This window comes from Bidens hawaiensis, unplaced genomic scaffold (genome assembly GCF_021521415.1).
Source record: "Bidens hawaiensis isolate Kalapana, Puna unplaced genomic scaffold, B.hawaiensis_p1.1 tig00000097_1, whole genome shotgun sequence".
Lineage (NCBI taxonomy): Eukaryota > Viridiplantae > Streptophyta > Magnoliopsida > Asterales > Asteraceae > Bidens > Bidens hawaiensis.
Window position 1 is genome coordinate 8,573,515 of NW_027491017.1, and position 23,908 is coordinate 8,597,422.

General features: G+C 37.0%; 1 protein-coding gene across 1 annotated transcript; it reads right to left on the reverse strand.

The window, feature by feature from the left end:
• Positions 1 to 22,541: 22,541 nt before the first annotated feature.
• Positions 22,542 to 23,471, reverse strand: LOC143570015 (uncharacterized). Its single transcript, XM_077055805.1, has 3 exons — positions 23,308 to 23,471; positions 22,990 to 23,191; positions 22,542 to 22,898 (listed from the first exon to the last, which is right to left on the reverse strand). Exons 1-3 carry the CDS (start codon positions 23,469 to 23,471, stop codon positions 22,542 to 22,544), a joined length of 723 nt encoding a protein of 240 aa, XP_076911920.1.
• Between the last annotated feature and the right edge of the window lie 437 nt (positions 23,472 to 23,908).

Consider the following 23,908-nt stretch of genomic DNA (forward strand, 5'->3'; position numbering starts at 1 on the left):
GTCTTCCTAGACAAGGTAAAAATGAATCATCGAGCAAATTTGTGGCATCAAAGGTTGAGCCATGTGGGGTATGGAAAGTTAAAAATGATGATGAATAAGCAGTTAGCAATCGGTCTGCCAAATTTGGATGTCAATCTTACAGTTGTGTGTGGTGGATGCCAGTATGGAAAAGAACATGAGCAACCTTATGAAAGTCCACAACACCGATCTTTTAAGCCCCTAAATTTTGTTCACACCGATGTGTTCGGTGCCGACAAACAATCTTCAATTGGAGGTAAACGGTTTATGATTACGTTTATTGATGATTTTTCAAGATATTTGTGGACTTATTTTATGATGGAAAAGTCGGAGGCATTTGGATGCTTCAAAGAACAAGCTATAAGCGGAACGAGACACTAAGTGTTCAATAGTGTGTCTAAGATCTGATAATGGTGGGGAGTATACATCAAAAGAATTTTCAGAGTTTTTAAAGGAGCACAAATCAAACGTCAACTTACGTGTTCGAATACGCCTAAGCAAAATGGTGTTTCATAAAGGAAAAGCCATCATCTAACAGAATTGTGTGGAAGTATGATGCATGATATAAATGTTCCCGGGAGGTTTTGGGCCGAAGGTATGAAAACAGCTACATACGTGAGTAACCGTTTGCCACAACAAGGTATGGATTATGGGTCACTGTTTGAGAGATTGTTTAAGATCAAGCCTAATGTCAGTCATTATAAAGTGTTTGGATGTGTATGTTACGTGTTCATCCCGAGTCATCTCAGACATAAATTGGATAAGAAAGCGGTTCGATGCATATTTATCGGTTGTGACAACGAGAAAAATGGATGGAGTTGTTAGTAACCGAGAAGTGCTACATATCTCGGAGTGTAATATTTGATGAAGCATCTTTGTGGTGGTAAAAAAAGTATGAGCCACTACCCGATTCGGTTGATTTAAAGAACGAATTAGACGAGAAAGTTTCTCTACAGTTGGAAGAACTTGAAAATGAGTCAGACTCAGCTGAAAGCCCAACCGAAGAAACTAAAAGTGTGCCCCAAAACAATCATCCTGGCAAAAAAGTCTTCCCCGATCCAGCCACCTGGTCAAAGTGCAGCAAGTAACACCAAAACGGGCCCATTGACTGTTCTTCGATATGCAAATGTGGCTATCGCTGAAACCATAGAAAGTGAACAAGAATCTGTTCAAGCATCGTTAACTGATCAGAACTGGGTGTGTGCAATGGAAGATGAATTGGGTGCTTTACACGAAAATCAGACATGGGAATTCATTGAAAAGCCGAATGATGTAATAACCTGTGTCGTGTAAGTGGGTCTTTAAAATTAAGCAAAAAGTCAATGGGTCGATAGAGCGGTACAAGGCCCGCTGATTGCTAGAGGCTTTTCTCAAGAGTTTGGAAACAATAACGAAGATATTTACGTCGGTTGATGTCGTCCGCGCCATAACTGCATGTAGATAGTGGGATTTATGGCAAATGGACGTGAGCAACGCATTTCTTTACGAATATTTGGATTGGACTATTTGTATGGAACAATCGAGTGGGTTTGTGAACAAAGTATTTCTGAACCACGTTTGCAAATTAAAAAAGGCGTTGTACAGGCTAAATCAATCACCGCGAGCTTGATTTAGAAAGATCGGAGAGTTTTCGGTAGCAAATGGATTTGTTCCTACACTTGCTGATACAAGTTTGTTTGTTCGAGAACTGAAGGTGAAAAGCTTGCAGTAGTGCTGGTATATGTTGATGATTTGATCATCACTAGTGACTTAGTTAACGTGATAAGTCAATTAACAAAGAATCTTAATACGCGGTTTCGTATGAAGGATCTGGGCCGGTTGAGTCATTTATAGGCCTAGATATAAAGTATAAGGATGATGGTATTATTCTTCATCAATAGATGTATGTAGTAGACCGGATGGTGATGTTCGGGTTGGTATGTTTGAAACTAGCAAGCACACTAATGGAAGCATATTTACAATCACAAGCTGATTTTGGTAAGGATTTAAGCGATGTTTCGATGTATTGTAGACTTGTCGGTAGTCTTATTTATTTAACATTGACAAGGCCTGATATAGTCTTTGTGGTAGGAGTCCTTAGTCGATTCATGCAGAAACCGTTAAAACCTCATTTGGATGTTGTTCGACGAGTAATGAGGTATGTTATATCCACCCCTACGGATGGTGTAAAGGTTAAGGGGGAGTCGTGTTTGAATTTAATCGGGTACTGTGATGCCGACTATGCGAAGGTTGTGTCTACCCGACGTTCCACAACGGGGTAGGTGCAGGAGCTGTATCTTGGTGTAGTAAGAGACAACCGATTGTGTCTTTATCTACTACCGAGGCAGAATATCGTGCAGCTGCAATGGTAGTTACATCCTGTATGGTTTGTAACCCCTGTATGGAAAGCTGCCATAAATCCAAACATTCCACCTAGAAACCCTAATTGATTTTCATTGTATCCTTCACAATATATATGGAAATCTTTTGAGTTACTTTGTGTGTTTGTTACTTTTTTGTCTGTTAAAAAACACTAAGAGTATTGTTGATTCCGCCTTTAGTATTCTTTTATTCTTTTCAGAAAATAGTATGTCGTAGCCTTCTTGTTAACACGAGTGTGGGTTAAGACCGTGAGCGATTGAGCTATTGAGTAAGCTATACGGGACCGACAAGTGGTATCAGAGCTTGTTTCTGCTATTTTTGTGAAGATATTTTGTTTATTCAATAATATGTCATGAATCAGTTTAGATAAATAAACTATTAAAGGGTGGGCTTGGAACTTAAAAGATGGAATAAGAGATAGTAATGGGCCTTAGGTCCATGGGCTTAAGAGAGTATAAATACCCCTTAAAACCTAATTCTTTCAATTTTTCATCCATCTCTACACCATAGCCTACACCTTCAAAAACACACACAAACACCCTCCTTTATCCCGAGCCAAGATCCGAAGGTAAACACCCGAGCTTGTTAGTGTTAGAGCATCGTAACGAGCCAAAACCAATATCAAGACTAGATCGCGTTTGGAAACCAATTTGTTTAGAGGTACGTTCTATAACGAAAACTTGTTCGGCTCGTTTAGTATTCCTAGATCTATATATAAATGGTAAAAAACGAATCAAACGCAATGATTCTCGTTGAAATCCATTAACATCTGATAGGTTAATTGGCTATATACGAGTCGTATGTATAAATATATACATATATCAATCGCAACATTTAAACGCAATATTTAGATGATTGGTTGATCAGGGTTCATAGGCGCTGTAATTATGAGTTCAACGATACCAAATTTGTGATGTTTCATCGTGATTTCAAGGATAATTGCAGATCTGGTGTCGTTGACTGTTCTTATCGATTTTGACTTTGACACCTGAGTCAAAGTTTGGATAACACTGATGTTCATTCGTTATGAATAAGCGGATGACTGTTCATTCGTTAATCAATCATAGCAAATGCGACGCATTCGTATGTTTCGGTAACGAATGAGCCTCCCATTCGTCCTATAGAAGTCACGAATGATATATTCATTCGTTACCCATTCATTCGTTATGATTAGACAGCGAATCAACTATTCGTTATAGATACATTCAAGTGTTTCCGTAATGAATGAGCCTCTCATTCGTCTCAAGAAATCACGAAGCTTAACCTCAGCCAGGGGCTCTGCCCCTTGGACCCAGCTAGGGGCTGCCGTCCCTAGAACCCCACTGCCAGAAGCGCTGCCCCCGGACCTCCGTTCGTTGAGGGTTATATTAAACTAGAAATATGATATGGTTAGGGATAGTTAATTGATACGTGTAATTATTATACAGTTAGCCGTGCTCAGTTGAGGAAAGGAGTTACCATTAACTCTGAAAGGAACCAGGCTCAGGTGAGTTTCTAGCCCCATTTCCTTGTTATGTTTTCGGGGCTGTGTGCATACTCGATGTGATTAGTTAATACACTTACCTTACGTGGTACGTGTATGCCTTGTGAATGCTTACGAATGACGTATGTATGATATATGTATGATGTGTGAATACTATATGAAAGTTATAGAAAGGTTTAAGTTTAACTATGAAGGTAATAAATTAAAATATAATGAAGATAATGTATGGTTGTATGGTCGTATTCTTAAAGGGTTGTAGACCCTAATAATACCTGCGTAGGTTACGGGGTTGCAGAACCTAATAATATCTACGGAGGTTACAGGGTTGCAGACCCTAATAATATATGCGAAGGTTGAGGGTTGCAGACCGTAATAATATCTGCGAAGGTTACAGGGTTGCAGACCCTAATAATATCTGCGAAGGTTATAGGGCGAAATGCTCTTTAAAACTAATAGATAGCTATGTGATGTATATAAAATTATACATCTTTTAAGCATTAAATAATCTCTAAGGTTGATGATTAACTATCATTCATGATTCACTCATGTTCTTGGAGACTAGAAATGGTAAAAAAGAATACCTTGATACATTATTTAAGATAAAACATGGATCCTTATATTGTACTTAGAAATGATGAGATATAAGCTATGATCTATTTCTCTAGTTTTGATAATTCTGAAATAACATTGTTAACACGATTGCTTAGGTTATCATGCTAGTTAAAGAAATCATATGTTAATGGAATGTGTAATTATAACCTAATCAAATCAACCAAGGGGAGGTTGTGTGACTAAACTATAACCATCCGAAGTTGTTAGAATTGGTATTTGAGAAATCGAAGTCAATCCTAATCTTTCTACTTTACTTAACTACTTGCCAACTCAAATTGACATTCTCGTGGTAGCATGACATTAGGAAAGGGTTGACTTTAAAATGCGCATGCTACTTTCTTTTATGTCATAGGATATGTTCACTTAGAAATGAGGGGCTATTCTATCATCCATTATTACGGAAAGTTTATCACATGTTCACAATATAATCACCAAGGACAAATGGAGTTGATTCTCGGATTTAGATGGTAACCTTTATATAATTGAATTACTCGTTTAGAATTTCTCATCTTGGTCACCTATATATATATATATATATATATATATATAATTTTATAAAAGTTAAAAATCAACCCCAAAATGATTAAAACTCTCCGACTAAACTAAAAGAAAGATTCATTATTAGAAACATTTGTGTCAACGGATCGATACTTGGATCTTACCAATACTATTCTACATATACGATAGGTACACTTGCCTATTTTGTGTGTGTTTAGTCTTAGTAGAAATCACTTTTAAAAACTTAAAACACGATCTTGTGCAAAAGTTAAAATCTCCAATCTCTTATATTTTAAGCACGCGCACACAAACATCAAGTTTTTGGCACCGTTGCCGGGGACACGGTACATTTCTAAGAACGATCCAAGTTTTAACTTTTAATTTTTTTTACTAACTATTAAACTATATATTTTTAAGGATATCCTAACCTTTACTTTAGCTTAATTAACTTAGACCTTAGTTTAGTATTTGAATAGCTTAGCCTAACTCGCAGTTTAACTTCAACTAACCTTTAGTCTTAAATAGCTTAAATTTGATTTAATCCCATGAATGTCCTCTACATTCGGACCCGAGCTTGTTTCTCCAATTTCTGAACCAGAACGACTCTTTCGTCGACAAACACGTAAACGGACTGCAGAAACCGCCGAAACAGTCAAAGACGAGTCAGTAGACGCCACCACATCAGGAGAAAATCAAACCAAAGAAATGATGGCAGCCCAAAACAACGAACCAAACATGAGCTAGTATGTCAAGCCAACTCTTGAAGGCTACGACAATGGAGTGGCTCCACCCAAAATCACCGAAAATTTCGAAATCAAATCAAGCACCATTCATATGGTGGAAAATTCAGTTCAATTTCATGGTCTCCTCGACGAAGACCCTCTTTCTCAAATATCTCGATTCCTACGAATCGGTTGAACCTTTAAAATCCAAAACTGTTAGGAAGATCAGATCAAACTCAAACTCTTTCCTTTCTCTCTAAGGGGTCAAGCCCTGGAATGGATAGAATCTCTTTCCTCTGGTTCCATCACCACTTGGGATCAGATGGTTGAACAGTTTCTCCTCAAATAAATTCCGCTGGATAAAACTGCCAAATACCGAGCCAGCATTACCGGATTCTGGACCGATGATGATGAGTCTACACGCATCATGGGAGAGATAAAAAGGTCTTCTGATAAGATTCCCACATCATGGACTGAGCGTATGGTTACAAGTACAAACTTTCTTTAACACACAATCCAGTCAAAACAAACAGGCCATCGACCAAATCGCCGGTGGAGACCTAGGATCCAAATCACCTGATGAAGCATTTAAAGTCCTGGAGAAGGCAACAAAGAAGAGTTTCGCTTATAAACCACCAAGATCTACACCAACCCATAAAGGAGTGCACCACGTCGATTCTAACACTTTTGTCACCGCACAGCTTGAAGCCCTTTCTAAAAAAATTGAACAACTTCAAGCCGAACTATTAAAAACCAAGATCACCTGTGACACATGTGGAGGAACTCACAAGACGAGTGACTACAAACAAGTCATTATGGCCATGGAAGAAGTTGACTTCATCGCCCATCAAAACAACGCTTTCAGCAACAATTACAATCTAGGTTGGAAAAACCACCAGAATTTCAGTTGGAAAGATGAAAGTAACACTCAAACCCTACCCGGATTCAAAAAGAGACCGATGAATCAATCCTACCAACCTGAACCACAATTCCTAGATCAAAGTTCCAGTAGCCATCAAAATCCGAGCTACTTAAAAATCGAAGAAATGTTGATCCAAATCATGACCAAGACAAATGAAGCAGAAAAGAAGGCCGACTCAAGAGCTGTTAAAGAAAGACCACCCGACGCTCTTTCAAGAAACACTATAACAAACCAAAATGCAGCAGCCAACACTATTACATTAAGAAGTGGCACAACCACCGTTGCCTCGCCAACTTCAGAACCTGTTATGGAGAAGGAATCCCCTGATAAAACGAAGGAAAGAGTGATCCCAACAGGCACCGTACAACCTAAGGAACCAGTCCGAACTTATGTTCCACCCATTCCATACCCTGGACAGCTGAAATAGGAGAGATTGGAAGCTCAGCACGAGAAGTTTTTAGATCTATTCAAAAAACACCACATCAACATCCCTTTCGTCGAAGACATTGCTCAAATGCCGACATATGCAAAGTTTCTCAAGGAAGTACTGACCAACAAAAGGAAGCTGGAGGAGCTCTCGCATGTCACTTTGAGTGAAGAATGTTCAGCTGTCCTCCAAAGCAAGTTGCCACTGAAAATGACCAATCCAGGGAGCTTTACTATCCCTTGTCTCAAAGGAAATTTGTCTGTTAGTAATGCCCTTGCTGACCTATGAGCTAGTATTAATTTAATTCCTTATGCGCATGAGCATTCAGTTAGCTGACCGATCTGTTAAATATCCTCGGGGCATTGTTGAAAACATGCTTGTCAAAATTGATAAATTTTATTTCCCAGTAGATTTTGTGATTCTAGACATGGAGGAAGACAAAAGTGTACCTCTGATTTTAGGAAGGCTATTATTGGTGTTTTCACTGGCAAACTCACTCTCAGGGTCAATGATGAGGCAATCAGTTTTGACATAGGAAAATCAATGCATTATCCATAACATCACGATGACGCATTATATTGTTTCGACATCATCGATTCTATCGTGAGTTGCTATTTGCGAGATTCCTCCATCACTAACAGACTAGAAACACAAATCTTAACTGAAACCATCACCATACCCAATTTAGAAAATGAAAATCTCAATACTAAAACAACAATCAAGAAACATTAGAAGTAGTATATGAGATCACCGATTGTAATGAAAAATTAAAACCATCAATCGAAGTACCACTAGCCTGAGAGTTAAAAGAACTTCCGAACCATCTCGAATACGCCTTTCCAGAAAACGATTCTCAACTTCCAGTAATTATTTCATCTCACCTTTCTAAAGAATAGAAAGGCAAACTTCTTAAGGTTCTTAAGAATCATAAGAATGCAATCGCATGGAAAATCATGGATATCAAGGGCATCAGTCCGTCATTTTGTACTCATAAAATTCTCATTGAGGAAGAATACAATACCGTGGTCCAACATCAAAGACGTCTCAATCCCAACATGCAAGTGTGGTGAAGAAGGAAGTAATAAAACTCCATGATGCCGGATTAATCTACCCAATCTCGAATTCACCTTGGGTTAGTCCAGTTCAAGTAGTACCAAAGAAGGGAGGAATGATAGTAGTAATGAACGAGAAGGAAGAGCTAATACCGATGAGAACCATCACATGCTGGCGAGTTTGCATTGACTACCAAAATCTTAATGACGCCACAAGAAAAGACCATTTTCCACTTCCTTTTATCGATCAAATGCTTGAACGTCTATCTGGAAAAATGTTCTATTGTTTTCTTGATGGATTTTCCGGATACTTTCAAATTCTCATTGCTCCTGAGGATCAGGAGAAAACAACCTTTACATGTCCGTATGGAACCTTCGCCTATCTAAGAATGCCATTTGGATTATGTAATGCTCCGGCCACAATCCAACGTTGCATGGTGGCCATCTTTCATGAAATAATCGAACACTCTATGGAATTTTTCATGGACGACTACTCAGTCTTTGGAGACTCATTCGATCATTGTCTTAAAAACCTAAACAAAATGTTAGCTAGGTGTGAAGAAGTGAATTTAGTACTCAACTGGGAAAAATGCCACTTTATGGTCAAAGAGGGCATTGTTCTCGGTCATGAGATATCCTGAGCAGGACTAGAAGTTGATAGGGAAAAAATAGAAACCATATCCAAACTTCCACCACCACCTTCAGTCGGAGCCATTAGAAGGTTTCTAGGTCACACGAGATTCTATCGCCGCTTCATAAAAGACTTCTCTAAAATCGCTAGACCTATGACCAAACTTCTGGAGAAAGACGTACCATTCGTCTTCCTTGAAGAATGTGTTGAATCATTCAGCATATTGAAAGACAAACTTGTCAACGCACCAATCATGACTACACCCGATTAGACCCTTCCATTTGAAATCATGTACAATGCAGGTGACTTTGTAGTTGAAGCCGTACTTGGACAACGCAAAGAGAAACATTTTCACCAATTTACTATGCTAGTAAAACTCTTAATGATGCACAAGAAAATTACACCACACCAGAAAAAGAGTTTAGCAGTAGTTTTCGCCTTTGAAATGTTTAGATCCAACCTAGTTTTCCAAAACCATAGTTTACACCGACCATGCCACCATACAATACCTCTTCAACAAACAAGATGCCAAACCCAGATTTATCTGATGGATTCTACTACTCCAAGAATTCGACATAGAAGTCAAGGACAAGAAAGGAGCAGAGAATGTAGCCGGCATACCATCTTTCACGCTTATAATGCCTAGCTTCAAAAGAACATCGCCAGGAAATTATTGATGATAATTTTCCACATGAAGTTCTCATGCATATCCAAGAATTAATGAAAGAGGAAGATGAAAGTCCTTGGTTTGCCGACTTTGCAAACTATCTAGCTTGTGGAATCTTAAGAAAAGGGCTATCTCATCAGAAGCGGAAGAAATTCTTTTCGGACCTTAAGTTCTATTTCTGGGAAGATCCATACTTGTTTAGGATAAGTGCTGATCAGGTTGTCCGTAGGTGTGTATCAGGAAAGGAAGCCTTGGATATCATCAAACACTACCATGAAGGACCAACTCGCGGACACCAAAGTACCGCCACTACGGTCAAAAAAGTGTTTGATGTAGGATTCTTCTCGCCCACCATATATAAAGACACACATGCTTTGATTCAAGCATGCGATGCTTGTCAAAGAGCCGGAAACATCTCAACCAAAAATGAGATGGCTCAAAAAGGCATTCAAATTTGTGAAGTCTTTGATGTATGGAGAATAGATTTCATGGGCCTGTTTCCGAACTCATTCAGACAAAAATACAACCTAGTAGCAGTTGACTACGTGTCTAAATGGGTAGAAGAACTAAGAGTACCGGCATATGAAATTTTCTGGTCTTACAAAGAAAAGACTAAACGTTTACACGACGCCCAATTAAAATGAAACAAAAAATTTCAAGTTGGCGATCGTGTATAGTTATATAACACACGTTTACATCTTTTCCCAGGAAAGTTGAAGTCTTGTTGGACAGGTCCACACATAGTTACATCAGTTTTTGACTATGGGACAATTGAGATTTCAAATTCTAACGGCCACAAGTTCAAAGTTAATGGACATCGATTAAAACCATACGTCGATGGACCATTTGAGACCGTCTCAGAGGTACTAATCCTCCACCAGAACCGATGAACATAGTGGAAGTAGGGTCTGGCCAAGACCCTGATTAAACTAGGCATTGTAAATAGAAATAAAAATAAAAATAAATAATAATAAGTTTCAGTATTATTATGATTTGGATGTTTGTTAGTTGTGTGCAGTTATCTATGATTTAGGTACACTACAGGAAAACGTAGGAAAAACAGGGGATGCTCTGTCGAAATTTAGTTAGCCCGTATAGAAGTTCCTTTCCATTTTACCCACTATACTTTATATGATTCTTAATATGAATCTTTTTATGAATCTTTTCACATTGTGGACAATGTGAGATTCAAGTGTGGGAAGGAGAATTACTTGACCAATTGCTTGCTCAATTAATTATAAAATTCTCTAATAACAAAATTTTTGTAGCAAATATAGACTATTTTTATAACAAAACCAAATAAAAATCAAAGAAATTTTTTTGCAAATAACCAATTAAAAATCTACTATAACAAAAAAAGTGAAAAAGTAAAAAAGAAGTTTTGTAATAATGAGAAAAAATTTATGCAAAATATGGCATTTATACCCAATCCCTCCGTTACTGTGAGATAAACCTCATGCCATATAAATATCTTTTCGGAAGCATTGAGTGAGTCATATGTTTCGTGTGATTTAGAACTTGTCGCAATTATTCATTTCAAGACATCACGAAACGTCGTATAATGAATAAGGTAATATTATCACAATTCCCTCAAACCATTCCCCAAAAACCTTACCACTTTATCCATCTCACCGGTAAAATACAACACTGGTCTTTTACCGGCAGACCCTAAAGAACTGGAAATGCATTCTTTCGATTTCCTTTGTTGCATACATTTCACAAAACCTAGGTTGCCTCCAGAACTTAGGGAGAGAATATTTCTCTTTAGCAATGAAGTGAGGAAAAAGTGAAGCCAAGAAAAACAAAGGCCACAATTTTGTAGAGTTTCCAAAAGCTCAATGAAAAGAAGAGCAAAAAGATACGAACGATTCTTAGGCTACGGAAACTGGTCCCACGAAGGAAGATGTAGAAAAAGTCAAACCCAGTCTTAGCATGAATATACCGAACTAATGAGGGTGGGGGGCTATTAGGCTCAAAGCCGAACAATCCATTAGAGTTGGGAGTTATGTTCAGAAAAAGATTGAGGAAAGAACTTATCCACATCCTCGACAAAAATGGTCTTGACGATCTGACCTTAAAGAGTCACTAGGTTTGTTTAAAAAAAAACATATAAAATACATATCCGGGAAACAAGAAGCTAAACATCGAAGACATCTCAAGATTCCGGAGAACCAACAGAAGTTGTATTTTCCATTCCTATCCTCATTAAACTAAACCCTTGAACTAAAAACCAAATCCCTACTTAAACAAAACCAACCCACATTACCTTCTAATCTATGAAACCCTCCACAAAGGTGGAGATTTGAAATCGTTACAAGCTTATTTTTCACAGGTTGCATTTTGACTAAGAGTGTTCACATACGTACATCACATGTATGATCAGATATGAAACCAAGTGTGAGTGAACATTGTGAGAACGTGACGTTTTGCATAAACGGAAGCTAATGAAAACAAATCATCTTGTTATATATCATTACATATATTCCTATGATTTAAGGTTAGTTATTTTGTTCCCATTTTCTTGGAACTCTTTTGGGAACTTGCTATTTTTAGAGAATATTTGTAAGTAGCTTACTTGAGAACAAGCAAGGTTCAAGTGTTGGGATGTTTGATGTATATAAAATTGTACATCTTTTAAGAATCAAATAATCTCTAAAAACTGCAACTTCTATCAAGTAATATAGCACGGAAGGCTACTTATCTTAATAAAATGTAATTTCAGGTAAACCTAAGCCTCAAACGAAGAAACAAGCGAAAAGACAAAGAAAAACAGAAAAAAAACACAAGAAAAACAAGAAACACGCCCCACGCTTCTGAACACAAGAAAAGACAAGAATCTACAAGAATTGAAGCAAATGTCAATAAAAGCACGGGGCCGTGCCCCTTTGGCCACGAGGCCGTGGTCACCTCTAGATAAAGACAAAATGAATTAGAGCACATGTCAATAAAAGCACGGGGGCATGCCTCTGAAAGCACACCCACGTGGTGAGTCATCATGTACGATCTGACAACATGCAACTGGGACATGTAGACACGGGGCCGTGCTTCTCCTTCCAGACAGCCTATAAATAGAGGCTCTTGTGACATTTGAGAAGGGTGCCTTGAAGAGAGTTCTATCCGGTTTTCACTTATAAAAACACCCACTAACACTCATATTAAAGATCTTGTGGAGAGTTTGAAGGCTTGGAGATCATCATCATCATCATCCATCATCATCATCATCATCATCATCATTAAGGGAGATTCATCCACATTTGGTTAGATTATTCTAGTTTGATTAAACCACATGTTCAATATAATCATCAAGTAAAACAAAGCTTCTTCATAGAATTCAGATGGTGAATGGAGTTTAGCTCATAATGAGCATGGTTAATGACATCAAAAGAGATGAAGATAACAAGCATATGGTTTAGTAAAGTGCATGGTTATTTTGCAATTATCCTTTGATGAAAAATGTATTATCACTTTAACTCAATACATGAAGGTTGATGATTAACAATCATTCATGATTCACTCATGTTCTTGAGACTAGAAATGGTAAAAAGAATACCTTGATACATTATTTAATATAAAACATGGATCCTTATATTGTACTTAGAAATGATGAGATATAAGCTATGATCTATTTCTCTAGTTTTGATAATTCTTAAATAATATTGTTAGCACGATTGGTTAAGTTATCATGCTAGTTAAAGAAATCATATGTTAACGGAATGTGTAATTATAACCTAATCAAATCAACCAAGGGGAGGTTGTGTGACTAAACTCTAACCACCCGAACTTGTTAGAATTGGTATTTGAGAAATCAAAGTCAATCCTAATCTTTCTACTTTACTAAATTACTTGCCAATTCAAATTGACATTCTCGTGGTAGCATGACATTAGGAATGGGTCGACTTTAAAATGCGCATGCTACTTTCTTTTATATCATAGGATATGTTCACTTAGAAATGAGGGGCTATTCTATCATTCATTATTACGGCAAGTTTATCACATGTTCACTTTATAATCACCAAGGACAAATGGAGTGGATTCTCGGATTTAAATGGTAACCTTCATATAATTGAATTACTCTTTTAGAATTTCTCATCTTGGTCTCATATATATATATATATATATATATATATATATTATTTTATAAAAGTTAAAAATCAACCCCAAAATGATTAAAACTCTCTGATTAAACTAAAACAAAGATTCATTATTAGAAACATTTGTGTCCACGGATCGATACTTGGTTCTTACGAGTACTATTCTACATATACGATAGGTACACTTGCCTATTTTGTGTGTGTTTAGTCTTAGTATAAATAACTTTTATAAATTTAAAACACAATCTTGTGCAAAAGCTAAAATCTCCAATCTCTTATATTTTAAGCACGCGCATGCACACAACACTATGCATGTAATGTACAGGCTAAATTAATGAAAGTATGAAGGAAGGAAAGAAAGTATGTATGTAAGAATGAAAAAAAGGTAACATGCTAAGTATGTAATATGTATCTTCGGGTGCTTATATATGTAAGTATGCAAATGTATTGTATGTTGCCTGATTAACTAGAACTCACTCAGCGTGGCTGACTTTTAGTATGCACGCAGGTAAGTAGACTGAGACAGCTGGCTTGAGTGGGGGGGGGGGGGGGGGTGGGGGGCACATGGCAGAATTGAAGAGGCTGGCATCTGAAGATTTGTTATGATGTTTGATACTACATTTTATGTTATGTTTTAAAAAGGACAAGTTATGGATGTTTGTAATGAATGGTTAAATTTTATTATTATTTCCTCGAAAGTTTAAATTCACTCTGATATTCATAACTGTGTTTATGAGTAAATCCAACGCCAAAGTAGGGCACCGGGACTGGGGCCTGGTACAATTATTAAAGGAGCAAAATCAAAAGTCGAGTAATAAAGCAGTGCTGAGAATCCTACATTTCATACTCTTACGAAACATAATGAAGTTCACTAACACTTTGTTCGTGAGAAAGTGTTGCAAGGTGAAATCGATTTCAAATATGTGAACACTATGAAACAAGTTGCTGATTTGTTCACAAAGAGTTTGTCTCGAGAGAAGATCATGGAGTTCAGCAATGCGATGGGCATGATAGAAGCAAATATTGACAGGGAGTATTAAACGAATCGATATTTGAATAAAGGGCGGTTCGGTTAAATCTCATGGGGTGGCTTGGAGGAGATTTAATAGAATAATAATTCGTTAATTATTATAGATGAGTCAGTCTTATTTTATTTTATTCTAATCCAATTTGTTTTGGATTCAAATTTTGTATTTAATATAGAATATGATTAAGAACATGGGTTTATATGTATACCCAACATCGATGTTTTCTTTGAGTTTTTAGTTCTTCTTTTTATGAATAAAGCATAAACCAATTGTTGGTTAATTTTGTTTGTCGAGTAATATCTTGGAGCCAAAGTTTCTATCTCTTTTTCTTTCTTATTCAGTCAAGAAGCATATGCAGGTTGCAGAATTAATTATTTTTGTTGAAAATCACTTATGAACCAGTTCGAAGGTTAACATTTAGCAATCAAAGAATGCAAAAAACTTGCATTGCATTCCATACAAGTTTGGGGATTATCATACACATTGTTGATTTTGTACACCCATTGTGCTTCCTTTAGAATAATGGCAACCCAATTAACACAAATTATGCGTTTCAACTCAAGTGTCCATTCATTAAAACCACCAATATCTTTTGGTGGATCTTCGTACAATGAATATAGAGGACAATAATAGTATGGCGGTTCAAGAGTATGTGCCTATCGAAGCTTCCTATCCTACAAACAATCCTAGAAGAAACACGACCACTTAGTCTCACCGCAGGAGGGGGTCTCCTACGATCAACCTCCAGCGTAAGAATAAGTAATCTGATATGTAGGTTGATAAGTATGAGGAGAGAGTATAGAGAGAATAGAGTGAATGAGAATGCCTTTGGTGGAATGTTCAACTTATAGGCAGCCGAAAGCTTCTCTAGGGGAAGCTGAAGCTTTTTAAGTAGAAAATGTCAGCTCTCCTTTCAACTCATGCTTACTGGATGCATGCCATTTCCGTGTAACATACGCTTAACTTTTATTTTGTCTTATAGTTGCTTATTCTTTTGGTCAATTGTGACTTTTTCTAACATTATTGTAGCATGAGCTTCTTGGTCAACTTAGGAATCTTGCTCGGCAAGTGTCAAGCTTCCCCATTTGGTAGCATATGCTTGTTGCTCTTTTATTCCTAAGCTTCCCTAGCTTGTGAGCTGCTTCTTTATTGTTAAGCTTATGGGTGGGTAAGTGTACCCATGTCATCAGCCCCCCCGGTCAGAAGTATTCATATTGTAATGATGAATGCTTGTGACTTAAGTCTTTTTCATTATCTACCACCCTGGGCGTTTAATGTGTCTGGGCTCAGCGGCATGCTTCTTCATAGACCAAAGCATTACCCAGTTTGTTGTGTTGGGCTTCGTATGGGGAAGCCCAAGAGTTGGAAAATGTTTCCCTAACTTCTGGTCCAGAAGCTGGGAGCTAAACAACCTTAATGTTTCATTTGTGAAACTTCAAGGTGGAAGATGAAAGCTTTGTAGTAACTTGTAGGTCATTATTACTTTTATCAGTTTGACGGCTGCTACCTGTAGCGTCAGAATGATTAGACCCATGCAACAAGTCGTCATTATAAAGTTGACTGTTACACTGTGGCTAGGTTAATCCTGACCTTACACCTGTCCCTATCCTTGGGGTTTGAATGTTAAAAAATCGCCTATATGTAACATAAAACCGCCATTAACCACTCTCCATCTTTATCGCTCCTTATTTATCCATTGTAACCTCCTTTTTCATCCGGTTATCTCTAATTCATTCTTTTCTTTGATAATTATAAAACCGTTTTCCTAATTTCTTTTTTATTATGGGTTTTATGGATGACATGGCTACCCAATTTTCAAAGTTAACCTAGGCAAAACTTGACCGATTTTTGCATGGAATACAGGATCAGGGCTGAACTAAAACCTGAATTTCCTAATCCTTCCACCCCCGTTTCGAGCCATCCTAAAGGTAAAATCGTTCTTTATACTCGATACTTTTATAAATCAAACCTTCGATGCCCTTTTTCGAATTTTTTTCTCAGTGTTTTGGAGTATAATGGTGTTTGTTTTGGACAACTGACTCTTGTTGGTGTTGCAAGAGTTCTGCATTCCCAAATTGTTTGTCATGTCTTAGGCTATGAACATTCCTTGCCTATGTATCGAAGGGTCTTTCAGCTTGCGAAGAATGGAAATTGGTTTACGGTGGAGAAGAGTCGATGTGATCCTGGGTTGATTTCAAGCAAAGTTGGCCTTACTTCTTCGTGGAAAGATAAGTTCTTTTTTGTTTCATACTCTATTTTGCATTTTCTTTCGGTGTGGAGGAAGCATCAGCTTACTTTGAACACCCATGAACCAAAGGCTGATGAGCTTGATGCTACCTTCCTCAAATTTGCATTTTCAGTACTTAGCTTGCTTGGTTTCCCTTGTTCTGGATGCTATGGGACGGTGGAGTTATGCTCCGGGAGAAATCAAGAAGCTGGAAGAAGAGAAAAAGAAGCGAGGAGTGCCTTGGTTGAGGCGAATGAGAAGGTCGTGACCTTGACCGTTCATGAACAAAATTTGGTTCGTGAGCTTGCGCCCTGTTCTTGAGTTATTTTAAAGGAGAGAAAGGAAAGGAAAACTAAGGATAGTTAAAAAATGGGTGTTCTTGAGTTTTTTTAGGATGGAAAGGAAAGGAGTAGGAGGAGTTACGAGGGATTAAATTAATGTATTTTCCCAATAAGTTATCCTCCCCAAAATGGGATGATTACTAAGGATAACTATTTTTTAACATAGTTATCCTTTCATTTCCTGTAATTTCCTTCCAACTCAAGAACACGCCTAATTAAAAAAAATTTCCTTCCCTTCCCTTTCTTATCCTTCCCTCTCCTTTCCTTTTCTTTCCTTGGATAAAAAACTCAAGAACAAGTGCTAAAGCTTCAGCCGAGGATGAACGGAGCAAGGTGGAAGCGTATGCCAAGGACTTTAATGAGCAGCGTTAGAAGGTCGATCAAGAGAGAAACTCGCTTACTGAAGGTGAGAAGCTGGTTGTTGATCGTGAGAAGATGGAGAGTGAGAAGCAGAAGCTTTTTGATGAGAAGCCTGCTACTAATGTTACCATTGATAATCTCCAAAACCATGTTAATGAGCTCCCTTCTAAAAAAACTTTGATGTTTGAACAAAGGTTTTCCTCATGTTGTTTCCTGTCACTTGCATATTGGTGATTTTAATTCGTCCATTGCTAAATTTTATACAAGTGTCATTGCTCATAGTCGTCACCATGGCCTGCCCATCGGTTTCGAGGCAAGTCGAGCTAGCCGTCCCTTTGAGGGACTTTCAAGCTATCGACCACATGCTGCCATCGACTTTGCAGCTACTATGAGGGTGATGGAGATGAAGACTTTTCCCTATCTTGAAGTCGTTGCTTGTTGTTACGATCTTCCCTTTTCGGCTTTTCAAATCTTATCCTATTCGTTTGTCAGTCAACAAGATTTTACTTAACTCGTTTTTATGGTATACTGTTACACAAGTCCTAAGCTTCTTGAGCTTATCAGTTTGATAGGCTTCTAGTTTTTAGTACTTGTAGAGCAAGTTGGTAAGAGATACTCAATCTCATTTCATGGATATAATTTATTTCTATGTGTTCCCCGGAGTCGTATTGTTTTAGGTACTCAACCTGTATACAAGAAGATATAGCGTCTTGTTACATGTTGAGAGATGTGGCCAAGGAGCTCAACCCTCACTATAACAAAAAGGGATTTTTAGGACATTTTGTGTGGAACGCTTGTAAAATAGGGTCCTAAGATCTATTTAATAGGACAAATGAACATCTGGGGTCCTTTTACAATATACACTACAGAACTGGTGTCCTAAAAAGTTATTTAATAGGATGGATGATTCTTTGGGGTCGTATTACCATATAACTTAATAAGACACTTAAAATATAAATCTTAGTAAAGTAATCTATAAGACATGTAATTGTTGGTTTCCCATTATGTGGTAATGTAATATGACACTTTATCACTGGAGGTCTTATTATAACATAACTTAATGGGACACTTTGTAGTTAAGTCATAAATGTTCGGTGTTATAGGACCCTTTCTTGTCGAAGTCATATAAGAACATAACTTAATATGACATTTTACACTATGGTCATATAACTTTAACCGTAATACGATGCATAATCATTGTGGTGTTATTATAATACACCGTAATAGGACATTTGATATTTTAGTCATATAACATCTGGTTTATATGACACTTATTCGCTAGAGTATTATTATAACATAACTTTACAAGACACTTGACACTTGAGTCTTATAACTTTAACCTTTATAGGACGCTTAATCATTGTGGTGTTATTATAATACACCGTAATAGGACACTTGATATTGTAGTCATAAAACACATGTTTTATAGGACGCTTATTTGTTAGAGTTTTATTATAACGTAACTTAATATGACACTTGACATTTGGGTCAAATAATTTTAACCTTTACATAATGTTTATCCATTTTGGTGTTATTATAATATAGCGTAATATAGAAAACTTGATATTTATATTAACAAGTAACACCAGCATCACCAAGACGACAAAGAGACGTCCGAACCACCTCCACGAAACTATCACCGATTACTACCATTACCACTCATATGTTCCTCTTATCGCCGCCGCTACACACCATCGCAGGGCACAACCGTCACCGCCTTCTCCATTTTCTTGCGAATCGGTCGTCGCTACAGCCGTGTCACACTCCCTTGCATTCGACTCTAAAACCTAATTTTGCAGATGCTTCATTTTCATGTTCATTTATCTAATCAACAAGGTACAATCGTTCCACTTTGATTTTTAAATTTCACTTCTTTCATCTGATCCGCATGCCAATCTAACGATTCCATCACTCACACTGTGTTTTTTAGTCCAAATTTTGTGTTAGGACTTCAATTGGTTTGGTAGATCGATTAAACCTTTTTTAAATTCAGAATACGATATTGAATTACAGATAGTTTGAATTTATGGTTTATGTTCAATTCAAAGTTCAACTTAATCCTTTAGGTATATTACATTTTAATTTTATAATGTCATTAGTATCTGCAATTTTTTAGCATCCCTCAATTGCAGCACATGACTTTTATCACCAAAAAGTCAAAGTGCTCCAAAGTTTTTATATATATTTTTTATTATTGTGACCCACACGCTAAATATGAACATGGTACTCGAATTGTATGCTTAGTTTTGATTCACTTAACTAAAACATATCAAATGAAGTCGGTTAGTTTCAATTAATTTTGATAAATTTGTAGCTTCGTTACCTAATTTACAGGTCTTCAGCAAGAAATACAAGGATTACAGTTCAATCATTGTAAGATTTTAAGTTGATTTTGTGACTTAGACATCACTATTTGAATGATAGCCATAATCCTAATAAATGTTCGTTATTAGTTCCCGGCGGCTTCGCCACCCCCTTCCTCTTCTTGCGCTCTAATAATCATTAGGTAAGCTTTCAACTTTATTTAAAAAGTGTTTTTTTAATTTAACTGAAACAACACGGTAATGGGTTTCTGCTTTTCTTTTGGGTTTAGCGTTAGGATTTTCGGTGGTGATCTTGATTCGTGGCGTTGATTTTTAGGGTTTGGAGTTTTGGATTTGGTTCCGGATCTTTGCTTGGAGACATGGATGGTAACTTGCAACTCACAATTTTCAGGTTCGGCTTTGTGTGTAATTTTATAATTTTTACTTTTGTTTGATCTTTAAAGGCATTGGTAATAATGAGAACAATGTTCTGAATAATGTTTATAGACCCATCCCAAGGAAACTTGCAGCTCAAATTTCCAGCAAGCAACAATGTTCACCTGAGGTACTAATACTATTTTCACAACATACCATGAACTTTACCTAAGAGATAGCTCATATATGGACATGCAAATCATGGATTATAATCTTTAAATTAATTGCATCAAACAGTTTACTTATCTAAATAGATATTTTTTTTAACGAGAGAAAATAATTCCCAACAAGAAAATATGAGTAACTATCTATTTCTACTTTGATGTTGCCTTGTAATAGTTGTTACCAATTGACTTTTCATATACAGAATGTCTAACTAATTTTTATGCACCTCATATCATCAAAAGAATAAGCCAAAAAAGAATGGTCTAACCTGACTATTATTGTAGTAATGTTGTTTTTGCAATCATATGTTAAGGCATTAATTATTTATGAAAGACGATTGTTTGTGAGTCAACCCAACCAGTTTGACCCGTAATGAAATTTTGTAGGGATCTATTTGGTGTGATTTTAAACTCAAACGGGTCAATAAGTTTTAAACAAAGAGAACCACCTTAGTTGATTGAAAAAAAAAATTAGACGAACTTGCATGTTAGGTTATAATCAAACAAACATATATTTCAGGAGTTTTTTACAACTTGCTATATTTTTAAACTTTATAAGAACCAATCAGAAGCTTTTAAACAACCACATATGCCATATGCAGGAGCTTTTTTCGGCTTGCCGTATGTTGCGAGCTGACCGGACTTTCCCTCCTCGATGGCGATTACTAAATGGCGATGTATGGCGTTCACCATATGTTTTGACTCTACACCATTATCTAATGTAATACTTTTTGGTGTTTTAAAAGTGTTTATGTCATTGTGTGATGGCAAGGATTAGGAGGATGGATGAAGGTCAGCATATTAATATTCTATTCTTTTATAAGTGTTAAATTTTTTTTCATTTTCTATAAATTATTTGTTTAGTACACTTGAGAGTGAGACTCGGGCCTCGGGACACAGTCTATTTATTGTATTGAGAGTTAATTACATGGATGGTTAAGTCACTTTGACACATTAATCCACTTTGACATGTTGTTCATTTGACCTCAAGGCCTACACGAACTAAAGGGCTTTTGGCAACACATATCACACATATTATTACAGGTTTTTTATTAGCACCAAAGGGCTTTGTATTAATGTTGACTCTATTATGACTTATTTATTTCAATTGCTTCCTGATTTTAACAAGGGGATCTTGCTTTATATTAATCTTTAATAGTGACTAACAAACATTTTTCTGTGTTTTGATCAGTGGCAAAGAATTCTAGCTTACGCCAATGCTATTGAAGGTTTGTGGCTGATAAAGGTGGTTGTATGGAGTCATAGAGGTTTTTGGATGATTGTTTTTATTTGTGTTAAGCTGAATGCTTTAATAATATGTATGTAAAATAAAGAATAATTTAGACTAATGGTCAAGATGAATGCTTGCTGTTCTAGCTATTTTTAAAATGGTTCATTGTTTGGATATGTTGTTTATTTGCTAACTTTTTCTGTTCTAGCTATGTTTTTATTTGTCTTTTAAGGCGGTTGATTTGCCGCCATATTTGATTGATTAATGTCATATTTGCTCACTTTTTTGTACTAGTGTTAAGTAAGCACATGTCAAAATATTGTAATAGTGTCCTAATATGTTTTTATTGAGACGTTTTTTGGGTTGTTAATGGATATATTATGCGACCATAAAATTGGTTTCATAATCTTATTTGGGATATCAAGACTTTTTTCTTTGTACAAAAGTACCTATAATGTTACATTATAAGGGTCTTATAAATAAATTTTTAAGGGCGCTTGTATGTGTATCAAAAGATTAAAGATTGGCAAGCACATGTTAAAACATTGTAAAAGTGTAATAATATATTTTTATTGGGATGTTTTTTGGGTTGTTAACGGATATTTTATGCAACCATAAAATTGGTTTCATAATCTTATTTGGGATATCAGCACGCTTTTTGAGTTCCGAGACTTATTACGACCCCTTTACATGAAACGCTTTTCTCGTTGGTCCTATTAAATGAAAGGTCCTATAAAATAACATTTTAGGACACTTTTGTGCGTACTAAAAAGCCTTTTTTGTTGTAGTGCCTTTACATGATTTGGAACTACGCGAGGGGCTCACCCTTAGATAGGATAATAAACAAGTTTATTACTCAAAATAAAATATCATTAATTGATCTTTCCAATTTCATTAAACCAAAACAACTATTACAAGGACCTTAAAATGTTGTCCTAAACTAAAAACTTCTTGAGGTGCTTGTCGTTTTAGTGACGTGGCACCTTTCTTCCTTCCATATCATTGAGCTTATAGGATCCGCCCATGTGAGCTTCTTTGATGACATAGGGACCTTCCCATTTGGGTCCCAACTTTCCCGTGTCAGATTGCCTGCTGGCCTCGTTGTTTCTAAGGACCAGATCTCCAGGTTTAAACACTTCTTTTCTTACCCTTATGTTGTAGAAGGCTTCCACCTTCTTCTTGTATCCGACTTCCTCAATAGCAGCCTGCTCGCGGGCTTCTTCTAGGAGATCAAGGTTAAGTAGAACCTCAAATTCATTGGCTTCCTCGTTTATGTTTCTCACCCTTCTTGAGTTTACCCCAATTTCCGCGGGGGATGACTGCTTCTGTACCAAAGATCAGGCTGTAGGGTGTTTTCCCAAGACTTGGTTTCTCCATGGTCCGGATAGCCTAAAGGACGCTTGGAAACTCTTCTACCCAATTCTTATCATATCTTCCCAACCTTGCCTTGATACCTTCAACGGTGCTATGGTTCATTCGTTCAACTTGGCCGTTGGAATGGGCGTATGCTACTGAGCTAAACACTTGCTTGATTTGCAACTCCTTACACCAAAGGCTGAATGGTTTCTTAGCAAATTTCTTCCCATTATCCGTCACTATTTCACCGGTCATCTGATATCTACAAATTATGTTTTCCAACACAAAGTTTATTACCAGCTTCCCTTTGATGGAAGCTAGGGGCTTAACTTCTTGCCACTTGGTGAAATAATTGACGACTACTAGTAGGACTTTCACCTTGCAGCTGCTTCGGGGAAGGGACCAATAATGTTTATTCCCCACTTGTATAATGGCCAAGCAGCAATAATGGATACCAGGTTATGCTTCGGGTTTGCTTTGACGGGAGCGTGGAGCTGACAAGCTTCACATTTGTGAATGACCTCTGTGGATTCAATGTGCATTGTTGGCCAATAGTACTCAAGGTTCATTAACCTAGTTACCACCAACCTTGGACCAGATTATGTCTTGCAAATGCCTTCGTGTACTTCTCTCACCAGATAGTTGCTATGAAGAGGTCCCATACATCATAGCAAAGGGCTTAAATACCCCTTCTTGTACAGGATATTATCTTCTATCACATATTTTAGCCTTAAGCTTGAGCTTTAGGGCTTTTTCTTTTGTTGGTGGGGAGCTTCCCTTCTTTAAGGAGCTCTATTATGGGGGTCATCCAAGCGGTTCCCTCTTCTTCAATGATGTCTTGTACTTCTTGTTCCTCATTTGATAGGTTCTTCAGGACTTCCACCAGCACCTTCTTTGTTAAGTGAGCAAAGGTTAGGGAAGCCAGCTTACTGAGGGAATCAACTTGTTTGTTCTGGGTTCTAGATACTTGAGTTAAGCT